Raw genomic sequence first — 13,543 nt, 5'->3', positions numbered from 1 at the left:
AAAATGATAGACCAGTAGTAGTTTCTTTGTGTTATGTGCACTGAAGATTTCTGGCTAATCTGATATTTACTCTCTTCAAGAGCGGCACTTGAACAGATGCTGCTTCTGGTCCCGTTTTGTTGTCTTGAGAGCCTTGACTCGTGTAAAAAAGCAGCTGAACAATTGTTCTACTTAAACACAGCTGTCTTATGATTTTTAAAAATATCACTGTATTCCTGTTTTATTGGTCTGTATCATTAATTTAAAATTATGCTTGAATTTGTTTACATTTTGTGCTTTTTCTTTGTAAAGATCGTTGGGGATTTTGTCTATAAAAGTTTACTACTAACTATATGTTCTCTTCCTGTGTGCTCTCTCAATAATTTTGATAGCTTTTCTTTTCTCTAAATATAAAAGAAAAAATACTTAAACTTTACACTTGAATTCAGATTTCAAATGCCAAAACACAAACTAGAAACACTTTTTTTTTTTTGGTAAAATTTATTTTGTAGGCGATACATACTTGAAGAGATTGTCTTGACAATGAAGCTGTCCAATTCCCCAACAACCAGGAGAGTACATGAAAGAAACTGAATTACTTTTCACACAAACTGTACACTATGTGAATATATTGTAGCACAAGGGTTCAACATGGAGACCCTTTGTTAGACTACGGTCAAACTGACTCCATGAAGCATCAGTAACAAAGTTCAAACCAGCATTACTAGTTGAAAAGTGCTTCTTTTTTTTTTTTCACTAGAGATGCACCGAGAAATCTCCTGTTGACCCGAACCCACCAGTTTCATCACCCCTATCTGATGACGAGCTGGTAGGAAGCGTAAAAATCCTATATATTTTTTGATAATTGAACACACCATATCTAGCAACACTGTCAAACGTAACATGGACACTGTTACTGACCAAACATTAAAAGTTAGCTCAATTTCCTATCAGAGAATTTAAAGTATCAGTGAGGTGTTTAAGAGTCACAGGAAACACAGCGATATAATAACCTATTTGAAATAAATGTATTTTTTCTATGACATGTTGAGATACTTCTGTGGTTCATTAAAGCCACAGGAGAGCACTAAAGTTTGAGAACAGCAAGGCAGTACGACAAAGTTGCTCTGTTTTATGCCTTTTGTATCTCAACTTGTGTCTGTAATTTGCAAATACTTGCAGCCTTGTCAAAAAAAAGGATCTACATTATCTGGGAAGTCATGTTTTAATGCTATCCAGGCTAAAGGCTAAAGATGTTAACGCTAGGAAAAATTGCTAGTTTTGGATATAGTCTAGGTTTGTTTCTTTTGTAAATGCTCTTTCTCACACATGAGACATGACAATGTCTTTATATTTTGAATAACTAATGATCACTTATGGCAGGGGGGCTAGTAAAATCAATACTTTTAGTTTTAAAGAGAAATCGACGTTGATAGGTGAAGAAACTTTGCAGGACAATTTTAATCGGTGCATCTCTAGGCCCACATTTTTATTCCCACTATGCTTTACCTCTATTTTTTGTTTTGTTTTATTAAAGATACGTTATTTTAAAAATCCCCATGTATTTTACACAAATGTATTATGTTCATTTTTGTTACAATTTCTTTACAAAGTCTTCAGTGTGTGCTTCAATTCTGTAAACTCGAACACACAGACGGCCGGGGCTCCTCCGGAGGAGCCGGATTAAATATCATGCTCCGAATACACAATGAAGACACTTCATACAATCAAACATCCCGATTAGAAACAGTCATCGAAATCTGTCTTTTACATATAAACCGCGAAAGCAATCACAGGGACTGAAGCAGATAAAACGTGACTGATTATTTGGAAGAGAATAGTGAAAAAGGAGAGCGACAGCAGTCTGTGCAGCAACGTGTGAGTCATCTGAAACGGAGGGGGAATAATAAAAAGAAAAAAAAAAGCGCAGCTTCGTAATTGCTGGTCTTAGAGTGGTTTCTCCACTTTTATTTTTTAGGAGCATTCTTTGAATAATAATAAAAAAAGAAAGGGATATGGCAGAGAAAATGCACGAACAAGAATATGTATAAAAAACGGGAGAGCCTTTCCTTTCAACCCTGATCTTTTGTGTTGTTGTCATCTGGATCCTCTTCACTATCGAAATCACTGTGGAGGGTCTTGGCTATAGTAGTTATGTTTCTATCCTCCTTCTTTATCTGAGCTGGTAATGGAGTCACTGGTTACAAAAAGGAGACAAACAGAATTTATTAAATAGTAACATTTTTTCAGGATGTTGTTGCCAAAACAGACAAATCATATTCATCATCTTCAAGGTTTCCCCCAGAAGAATTGTGAAGCCCGGCATTTTTTTGAGTTAAAAAATGTTTGAAGTTGACAGGAAAGTTGAAAATGTCACTTGATAATTATGTGTTATTGGAAGATTAATATCTGAACACCAACTGTAAAGTCTTAAACAATGCAAACATAAAAAAACAAAAAAAACAAAAACTTAGTCAATAATTTAATGCTAAGCCTGGTGGGGGCCCAAGTAAAGTCTTTGTGTTGGATTATAATACACTGGGGGAAATCCTAATCTTTACAGTAAAAAAAAAAAAAAAGCTTGTTCAGATCATTTTTACTAAAACACAAAGCTCAACCTGATTGAACGAACTGGTCTTCAGCTCCTCCGCCATGATTGCCGTGAGCGGCGCTAACAGTCTCCTTTTGCTCTTCGTCCGCGACAATTCTCTGCCTAGCGCTCTCAAAAACCGATTTGATGACGATAGAATCCTCGTAGATCTGGAGTGGACAAGAAACAGAATTAATCAGAGCTTAAGCTGCTAGTGCGTCGAGTCGAGATCGAAAAACCCGTTTGTGACGACGACGCAGGAATGAAAACGAAGGAAAGGAGCTAGCTAGCCGGTGAGAGAGTTTCTGAGCCTTCACCTGGGATCCCTCCAGGTTGTAAGTCTGTGCATTGTGACATAGAAGGAAGACGTCCTTCTCCAAATCCCCAACGCTTCTGTACTTGTGGTTACGAACACGCTCCTGAGAACGAGAGGGTGAAGAAAAGTTAATAATTTAGACATAATTGAATCCGTCGTACAAGAGAGAATTTCACGAGTTGAAACAGGAAGTTTATGCACACTGCACTAAGATGCAAAACGTTTTTTCTTTCTTTCTTATTGACTGGCATTAAATAAGGCCAAACTTTTCCTACTTTCTCTCAGATAAGGTACCTAAAAATAATTTCTGCTTCCTAGATACCAAAATAAAATGCCAATTTTTTTTTTTCTTACAATCTTCAGCCAGCACAAGGTTATCTGCTAAGGTTGTCCTCTAACAGCGCTTCAATACAGATTTTGGTGGAACCTGGAAGAGGGCCAAGTTTAATTGAAATGACTGAAATCAATCATTTTTAATTGGTTACTATTTACTAAGATTTATTTCTGAACAAACAACAATTATACTCTAACAGATTTAAAACGGCAATAACAAACTGGAGATTATTCTTTATAACAATTTTGAATTATATTTTTATCTATGCTATAACCACCAAATCAAATATAATAGCAGTCTTAGTCTCATAAACAAATCTAATAATCTGACTCTATATAAACGTATGAATGCAAATTTTGCAGAATACTAACAGTACTGCAAACATACAATCTTTAGTTGTAGGTTTGTGATTTCTCAGCATTGTGCATTGAAACACAGTACCATCTCTGAGTCAGGGTTTTGTTTTCTGCCTTATAATACAATTTCCAAATTGCCCCCTTTTTTCCATGCTTTTAATATGCTAGCAAAATGTTTCATAACTTAATGGGTTTTGTATTGTAAACCCAAGTAAATGTGACCTTCATAGTGCTCAGAAAGTTCATATATTTTGAAAAACAAACTTCTCCACATGTCAGTCAGTACCGTATTTTCCGCACTATAAGGCGCACCTTCAATGAATGGCCTATTTTAAAACTTTTTTTCATAGAATAGACGCTACAATTAGGGTTGCCACCCGTCCCGTATTGAACCTATACGGGATGCGATTTGTTCCGTACTCTACAAATGTGGATGTATAATAAAGAAGTGGTCTCTGAGTTCTTTATATAGTAGCTGCCCCAGTCGTTGTTTCACTCATGGTGTTGGTGTTGCAATATTGTGCCCAACTGGTTTCTGGATAACACAGACCAACCGACACGCTGCCACCCCACCTCACCCCCACGGCTTTAAACGTATAGGGGCTGGTCCCTTGGTAACCCTAGTCGAAGCACCCCGGATGAATGTCTAAAGCCACTTTGTTGACATAAAGAATGTCAACAAAATAGTCCGACTCGGGTTGGCGAGGAGAGCCTTCCGCGACTGGGTCGGGGCGTGGCCGGATGATGGTCACCCTTCTCCTATCGCGCACAGCATGTTCGTGCTAAATGACCTGCAGACGACCTGATTATCAGGTCGGTAGGTAGATAGGTCAGACAAACTTTATTAACAAACCAGCGTTCTGACAACTAAGGCGCACCGGATTATAAGGCGCACTGTCGGCTTTTGAGGAAATTGAAGGTTTTTAGGTGCGCCTAATAGTGCAGAAAATACGGTACATGCAGAAACATCCGTGTGCAGTTGGTGCTAAAATCTACTGATGTTGGCTTGAATATATATATATATATATATATATATATATATATATATATATATATATATATATATATATTTCCCTTCTTATTCCGCTAACAACCTTCATTCCAATCTGTTAATCCACATTTTTCATGAACTGCTATGTTAGCAGTCACGATGACAGTGAGATCAGTGTATGGGTCCCGAGGGCGCTCTGCGACACGTACTCTGATCCTCCTGAAATCCACAGGCTTTCGGATTAGCTCGTAATACTCCGGTACTTCTTTCTTAGAGGGAAGCTGCACAAAACCTTTACTGATCTGTCGTCCCAGCCTGCAAGAACAAGATGAGGTTTCAGATAATCTCATTTGATAAAAAAAAAAAAAAAACTTCAGTGGTAATACAGTAAAGGGCTGACATTTCAAAGTCCTAGTGGAGTCTCACAATGACTACAGATGTAAGGCTACTCCTCGCATCTACAGATATAGACAAAAGAAATTAACAGTTTTACAATTTTAAAGTTTAAGTTTTTTTTGTTTGAAAGGTTATAGAAAATTGTTTGTCATAAACTACAAATACAAAATTCATTCCTATTCATAAAATGCTTAAATTGTTTACAAGTGAAAATCCAATCGAAATGATTTCACGTTGACAATGTGTGACTTTTGCTACGGTGTCATCAGCCTTTTTATTTATTTTCTTCCTATTTTTTTAAAACAAAATATTATTTGAGTCAAATAATCAGAATGTAAATTATGCAGTCAGTTTTACCATCACATTTCCAGAATCCAACATGCTGAGGTGGGTTAAGCATGTTTGACCGCTTAACCTTAACCCCCACAGTGGCAAGCTTAAAAGTTAGTTGTTTTTTTTCACCGTAGCCTCATATGTGTTGGAAACAAATGAGTCAGTGGAGAAGATGAACTTCGTCCAGACAACTATAGCTGTGTCCGAATTCAGAACTAGAAATTACTTCGTTTTTTTTTATTATGAAATTAGAATAGAATTAAGACCGGAAGAAAAATATCTGTGGATTCGGACAGGTCTAGCCTTCACCAACTGTCCCCGCCCCCACCTCAGCGTAACTCATGTTGCCAAGCAACCGTGACAGCGTGAAGCAGAGAGAAGAAAAAAAACAACAACAACGAAGCCGAAGTTTGTTTTTCAGTCATGTATTACTGATTTCTATATTATTCTTCACTTTTTATATTAAAGGATGTTCCATAGTAAAAAGAAAATCTCTTAGTTTGATTCTAAAATGTTAAAATGTGTACTGCACTTTTCTACAAGGAATACAAATTATTCATTTACAAATATAATACTCTCCACATCGCAGATAGGACATTACGGTTAAATAAACCTATTATGTTTGAAGGTTTAACTTTAATTAATCAATCAAACCGATGTGCTCTGCTTTGAAATACTTTATAAACCAAACATTTTTCAACCAGACCTGTCTGAATAATATCGGTGTTTAACTCCCACTCATTGGGGAAAGCTAGCGGGAGTTTTTATAACAAAGTGCCAAGAGTTAGGCGTTTTCTCTCGGCATACCGAACCTGGAGCGCCCGGCCAGCTGATAGCAGGCGGGGGGGAGCTGGCTGTTAACGCAGCGGTAGCAGACAGGTCCGAAAATGTCAGAGCAATATTGCAATTAGGTGATGTATTGATGAACCGAGCAGATATTTGAGATTTACACACTTACATTCTCGCCTAAAAACTTTGTACCAAATCACGTTGTGTCATTTAAAGTGTTATATAGCTAAATAATTTGTCGCTATTCACCGCCATTGACGCTCTGCCTGAACGCCCAACAGGAACCCGCAATGAATTATGGGATATCGTGGGCCGTGAAGGATACACCGGACCCATCCTTCAAATCTGGGGAAAAGAAGGACGCATTTGAAGGCCACATTTGAAGGAGTCTTTGAATTCGGACAGGCCTTGTCGCCACGCTATGACGTAATCGGCCTACAAATCCGTCCTTCGAAGGATGCAGACCCTGAATTTCGACACAGCTAATATTTCCTCTTACCCATGATAGACACAAAAAAGCTAGCTAGCTAGCAAGGGTATATGAGCAGCTAGCTAACCGTGGTTGAAGCTCAACCATGTCCAGTAACGGAACGCAGTGAAGATGTCAAATGTGAAAAAAAAAACTACTTAACCCTTGTGTGTTCGAGGACTGAGGCAAACGTAGAGGTCTGTGGAAAATGATACAAGTTTTAAGTGTGTGGGGTCGGTTGGACCCCATTTCGACATACAAGGGTTAAGAGGTTAACCCTTGTATGTACCCTTTTCCACAGTTCTCTGCGTTTGCCTCAAGGGTTAAAATAGCCCTGCCACGTCAAAATTTAAGACCTGTGATGATTTAATTTAACACCAACTCACATCTTTTCGTGAACTAAGGCATTCATTCAAATTTTCTAAGACTTTTTAAGCATGCGCAGACACCCTGTTAAGTATCTGCATAGCTTTGCGTGTGATTAAGTTATGTTATTGAATCATTGCAGTGATATTTGAGTTTGCGTTGCAAGAGTTCCAGTGCTCATGTTGCAGAATTTTTTCGACAAATTCACAAAAATCCATGACGGCCTGGTGTGCATGGATTGTTTTTCCATGGCGAAGTGCGTTCCTATGCCACTGCGGCTACAGGCAGAGTCCACTAACATATGTCAGTATCGGCGAACATCGCAAGTTAGACTGTTCCTGATGAACTTCCTGTAAACATCTTTGCAAAGCTGAAATGAACCAGAGCAGTTTTTTCCGAAAGATTCAGGTGAACCCACGTTGAACTAGAAGCACAGGCAGAATAACTATGAAAAATAAGGCAATAAGGTAAGGCAAGGTGTCTTACTTTACCTTAATTCTCGTCATACCTTCATCATTAGCTAAAATGAAGGTACGTTCTGAAGTGTTCTAGATATCTGTTGTGATTCCATCAAAGGTTTGACTAGAGCGCCACTTCAGTCACTCACAGCATGCCTCTAAAGACTCACAGGAGCTTTCCCGTTTAGAGAAGCGGAATATTCTGTAATGACTTTGATAGATCAATCTTCATTTCTTACATCACTCACAAAAAAAGATGTGTATTTTTGGAGAAAAAACCCCCTCAGAAAACTGCTGCTTATGGAGTATTTAAAAAAAGGCAAAATCAAACAATTCGAGGATATCCCACGGAGTCTTCGCTTCAGGCCTTCTGACAAAGCGTTAAAAATCACATCAATGAGTGTTATTCTTAACTCGCCCCCTATTTTGGATCAGAATTTTCTCACTTTAAAAGCCGAGTGTCTGCGCTGGCATTCAGTACTCTCTGTCAGCGTAACTTCAAACCATCTAGGTAAAGAACTGGAGGATTTGTGAAAGCTTGTTGCGTTGTAGTAGCAATATTGGAACACCGGTCCACAAGCACTAGACTGACCCGTCCTTGTAGTTGATGACCATGTCCACCAGAGTGTTCAGTGTCTTGGTGAGCTCGGGTGGATTTGGAGGCAGCTTCTCAGCCGGTGGGCGTCCTCGCTTCCTTTTGACCTTTTCGCCCATCGCTTGGCCTGCCTGCAGCTCTTTCTCTCCATGGTGATCACCTTTACGTTTCTTCAGGCCGATATCTTCTTCCATGTCCTGCAGGGAGCTGTTCTTTTCTGCCTCAGGCTGGAGGAAGAGGAAGCAGTGGGTGGGAGCGGGGGGGGAACCTAGTAAACTCAGACAGACGCACAGGGATCAGGTGAGGTTGAAGGTTTGCACGGTTTGTTCTTTTATTGCAAACCGTGTCGTGTTCTGACAGTAGACGCCTCGAGTCTCAAAAATGCTGCGGTGCTAATACCTACAGCACGTCAAAGCACAAGTTTGAAGTCTGAAAATCTCAAAAAGTATACATTTTATTTGCTAACTGGAGTTTTTTTTTTTGACTACAATTTAGAGAAGTGCTGACAAATGGTAACTGGATTTGACAGATTTTATGCCGATCAGCCAACCTGGGACGTGGAAGTCAGAAACTACAAACCGGATCTTTTTCTGACCGCATTTGTCCATCTGCATTAACCGATGAACAACTACACCTTTCAGTGTGGATGTCGTTACTGAGGTGAGAAAAATCAGTTGCTTATTTTTAATATCAGAAAGCTCTTTTGAAGTAAAGTCAAAGGAAGTAAAAAAAAAAAAAAAGCTGTTAGAAACTTTTAGAAAGGAAGTTGCATTGAAATCTCCACAGGGAACATGCACACAGGCAGCTAATAGCTAGCAATGCTAGCCAAGTTAATTATGCTAACTGCAAGCAAAAGATGCTGAAACCTGGTTAAAATACCGACTAAACTAACGATCACCTTATTTTGACTGCAGAGCGGTGTAAGAACAACTGCTCTCCCTCTCACACAGTGTGACAGCACCTCTGGCTCCGTTATAATTACTTGATCATAGAAAGGCGTCTTAGAGCTACTGGATAGTTACAATGAATGAATAAATGATTTAACAATTGAACATATCAGACAATTAAGTCATATATTAACTTAGACAAAAAATATAGAGAGCCATAATCTATTGTATCAATGTTTAAGGGATAAAAGTAAGAACCTTTTTTTATATTAGCTTATTTGCATACACATAAAGCAGCTATTTAAACCAGAGGCTATTTTAAAGATTGTCCATTTTTACGCTAAACGCATTAGAAATATTGTCAGATTATCCAGAAAGTAAAATAAGTATATATACATACTGAATTTTGTTTGTTTTTTAAGAGAAATTGGTTTTGACTCAACTTATCTGCAGGTACAAGCTTTAGCAAAAAAAAAAAAAAAAAAAATCAGAGATGGGAAATTGCTGACGAAATCTCTGACCTACTAATATCCTTAAATATTAAAAACATATTATTAATTCCTTCATTTCTGATTTTGCAGGAAGCGCGTATAGTGACCCGAAATGCCGTGCGGCGCCTTTGCAGATTTAGAACACGTCATTTGGTCCAGAGTATATTGATGTCAAATTATTAATATTCAACATGCGATGTGAATGAATGCGGAACAGCTCAGCCACTCTACATTCTAGCAAGCCACAACGCAAGTAAAGAATAATCTCAGTCACTCTGTTGGCTTGCTCTCTGCAGAATGGCACCAAAAAAAAAAAAAGAGGTGAATTACAGCGTGTTTCTGCATCCTTCTTCATCAATATCTGCCGCAGCCTCTGTTTCTCCAACAAAGATAAATTAGATGCCAGAAAACACGAGGATCCGTGCAGCAGCAGCAGCAGCAGCAGCAGCAGCGAAGGCACGCAGACCCAGACTATAATCCAACCAGAATACTGATGCATCAGACAGGATCACACATCTGCTTTCAAATAAAGAGCGAGCAGCACACATGTGGCGACGTGTTTTCTCAAGGACAGAGGTTGGGATCGAGCTGGGACGCGGGGAGGTTTATTTGCGCGCATGTTGGTCAAAGAGGAAGAGTAGACGCGTCCAGAAAACAGAAGAGAGAGAGAGAGAGAGGGGAAAGGAAAATCAACAATCGCTGAGACAGTAAAGCGCGGAGACATGGCAGAGAGAAGAAGTGAGTTAGAGGTGACAGCAACAACAACGACGGCGAGAGCTGCGCCAATCTCAAATCCCGCTCATCATCATCATCATCATCATCATCATCATCATCATCATCGCTTGGTTGAGGTGCCTAGAATCGGTCGCCCCAGCAGCATACTGGAGGGGAAATATAGAGGGGGAGAGGTTGGAAAAGGGGGTGCAGGAATGAGGGGAAGGGGGGCAGGGGGTAATCCTGAAAGATGCACAGCCCATCTGAGAGCCGCCTGCATGCGTGTGCCTTCTCCTAACCAGCCTGCCTCTTCCCTGACTAATCTGGCAAAGATTCCCCTCTCATCTGTTACACACACCTACACACTCCCTCTCTTCTCCCTGACACACACACACACACACACACACACACACACACACACACACACACACACACACACACACACACACACACACACACACACACACACACACACACATGCGCGCGCACGCACAGGCACAGGCAGGAATATAAACTCAGACGCCCGCTCTCTCTCTCTCTCTCTCTCTCTCTCTCTCTCTCTCTCTCTCTCTCACACACACACACACACTTTTTTTCTTTTCTTTTTTTTAAAATATCCATCTCTTCCTCCCTTCCCCATGCGATGTAGCCTGGCTGAATCCGGAGCCCGAGGAGACAGAAAGACATGGAGGAGGATATTTACCTGAGTGCAGTCTGCAAGGCTGGCTATCGGGATCGGCTGCAGCTGTGGGGGGAAGAGAATTAGCAAAGCAGCATAGCGGCGTGCTGCTATGTCTCTTCATCAGCTGATCACTCAGAAAGCGGAGCCCAGAAGGGGGGAGAATAAAAGCGCTATGTTTTTCATACACAAATCAATGGGGCTGGGTATTAAAAAAAAAAAAGAAAAAAAAAAAAAGAAAAGATATTAATGCCATACCCATCTCTTCTCCTTTCCTTTCTGCAGCTTTCGGGAGTATTTTCCTTTCTTGATTGTGACAGGCCCCGTGAAGCTCGTCTCCTTCATTTTTTCCCCCCAGATGTGTGTTTTTTTCTTCTTGTCTTCCCACCCCCGCTGTTAAAAGTTCTCACACCCTCCTTTTTTTTGTAATTACTTCTGTCTTTTTTCCCCCCTTTTTTTAAAAAAATGTTGCGCTGTTCCAGAGACGTTAAAGGCGCAGCAGCCACAACAAACCGCAGCTTTTACATTTATATAGGCAGCCTGGAAATTATTCCAATTATTGCACGAGTGTTATTGACTCAAATTACACTTGACTCCCCTCTACGAAAGCTGAAAAAAAAGAGAGAGAGAGAGAGATGGTGGAGGGGTAGAGGGGATGTTGGCAAATGACTGAAAATCTGCAGCACTGATCGCTGCTGGAGCTGAAACAATAGCAGGAAAGCAGCCCAGTTCGGGCTACAATTCAAGCACATCTGGTTTCTGTGAAACGATTCGATTTTTTTTTTCTTTATTCGTCTTCCAGCATGTTGTGCAAAACGTTATGGCTCACACGACAGGAACGTAGCTACATAGAAATGAGGGGAAAAGCTGATTTCCACAGTGACTTAAACTCCTGTTAATGACATAAATGTATTTCAAATCAGACAGGCAAGACTATATATATATATATATATATATATATATATATATATTGTCATCTGGCATGTAGATTCAGTTAGTTTCTATTGTTTGATCAATAGTGTGATAGTGGAGAACATCTTATGTTGTAGAAGAACAAAAACGACAACAAAAAGGCATTTTAAGGCTTGTAGAAGCTGCCAAAAGGAAATCGCCATAAATAGTTTTGCGCCTTTGCATCACTGTGGTGGAGTTTTGACCCACTCTTCTTTACGGAATTGTTTTCATTTGGCGACACTGCAGGGTTTTCAAGCACGAGCATGATCCCGTTTAAGGTCCTGCACCCAGTATCTTCACCTAGATTAACATTTGGACTTTGACTAGGCCCCTGCAAAATCTATACTAATTCTTGTATTGTTTTTTTTTAAAAAAGATATTCAGAGGCAGACATGTTATAGAGTTTTGTGAACTCGGAACAACTTTACTACTACTACTGATTCACTGAAGTTTACAGTTCACCAAGAAATTTCATACTTTTTTTTTTTTTAGCAGGACTCTGTAAAATCTGATTGCCCATTGAAGAGGAAATCCAGCCATTGAATATGGAGGGGAGGCGATTGAACAGAAGTTGAGTTTGAGACCCCTGCTTGTAACGCTGAAGTTATCTTATTAATGATTGGCAAGTGAAAGCAGCATTATTGATCTGATCTGCTTTTATTTTTTAAGGCAGCAGGCCAAGCTGTTTGCACAAAACTAACTAATTAAGGTCTATTTAAGTTAAAGACGTCTGCACGCTGTGGCCAAAGCAACAAAACCAGTAGAGCAAAGTGTAGTCAACTAAAGCCTGAAGTGTAAGGCGATCCTGGAGACTTTGCTTGGGCCTGTTTTGATTTTGTTAGATCTGTACTTTCTGTGGATTCCTGAGTTTTGCTGAGTTTTCTTATTCACTCTCTGTGTTCGATTGCAATCAGATATTTTTTTTCTCTCTCATTTCCAGTCTGATTCCCGTTAGTAGCTCCGTTTTATGTTCTCTCCCCACAGCTGAACATTACTTAATAAATCACCTGCTCCTTGTTCCAGCACACCTTCTCCGGTTCTTACACACTTTGGTTCTCTTCTGTCAAAGTCGGATTTTGCTGCTTTCTACCTGCCGCTCGGCCCGTCGTGGCGCTCTGTGGGAAACCTCTCTCTTGGTGCTCCTTGTTGTTTCCAGTTTTGTAAAACTCTATTCGGTTCCTTGTTATGCTCCCGTCTTACCATGACTCTGCCAGCATCATGCCTGTATTTGAGTCCCCAAACATCAATGTTTGGCAAGCTTTTGTTGCATTTCTTTGTTGTCGTTATAGTTACGAGAGCCATCCATCCATTTTCTTGCACCCTTGTCCCTCAGTGGGGTCGGGAGGGTTGCTGGTGCCCATCTCCAGCTAACATTTCGGGCGAGAGGCGGGGTCACCCTGGACAGGTTGCCAGTCTATCGCAGGGCAACACAGAGACACACAGGACAAACAACCATGCAAACACACACTCACACCTAGGGGCAATTTGGAGAGGCCAATGAACCTGACATGTTTTTGGACTGTGGGAGGAAACCGGAGTACCCGGAGAAAACCCATGCATGCACAGGGAGAACATGCAAACTCCATGCAGAAAGACCCCAGACCGGGAATCGAACCCAGAACCTTCTTGCTGCAAGGCAACAGCTCTACCAACTGCGCCACTGTGCAGCCTAGTTATGAGAACAATTATTTTATTTTTTTGTTAAGTAATCAGTGGTAAAATGCTGAAAAAAATGCCTTTATACATATAGCAAATATTGCTTTTGACTTGTAGAAATATATTTTCTAGATCAGTCAGAACCCAGCAGTCATACAATTGATTGAGATACAATAATCTAGGCCTTTTT

At 40.1% G+C, this 13,543-nt stretch overlaps 1 protein-coding gene across 2 annotated transcripts; it reads right to left on the bottom strand.

The window, feature by feature from the left end:
- Window positions 1-460: 460 nt before the first annotated feature.
- On the bottom strand, window positions 461-11,366 carry LOC103473353 (SWI/SNF-related matrix-associated actin-dependent regulator of chromatin subfamily A member 2). 2 transcript variants are annotated; one of them, XM_008423526.3, is made up of 7 exons: window positions 11,002-11,366; window positions 10,768-10,809; window positions 7,970-8,199; window positions 4,776-4,881; window positions 2,887-2,988; window positions 2,598-2,739; window positions 461-2,176 (listed from the first exon to the last, which is right to left on the bottom strand). In XM_008423526.3, exons 1-7 carry the CDS (start codon window positions 11,086-11,088, stop codon window positions 2,052-2,054), a joined length of 834 nt encoding a protein of 277 aa, XP_008421748.1. In that variant the 5' UTR covers window positions 11,089-11,366; the 3' UTR covers window positions 461-2,051. The 2 variants fall into 2 exon arrangements, with proteins under 2 accessions (XP_008421748.1, XP_008421749.1); XM_008423527.3 differs by lacking the exon at window positions 10,768-10,809 and having other exon boundaries at window positions 11,002-11,365.
- Between the last annotated feature and the right edge of the window lie 2,177 nt (window positions 11,367-13,543).

This window comes from Poecilia reticulata, chromosome 12 (genome assembly GCF_904066995.2).
Source record: "Poecilia reticulata chromosome 12, P_reticulata-male-v2, whole genome shotgun sequence".
Classification (NCBI taxonomy): domain Eukaryota; kingdom Metazoa; phylum Chordata; class Actinopteri; order Cyprinodontiformes; family Poeciliidae; genus Poecilia; species Poecilia reticulata.
The sequence above is the reverse complement of the archived record's forward strand: the minus strand, read 5'-3'. Positions and strand labels throughout refer to the sequence as shown.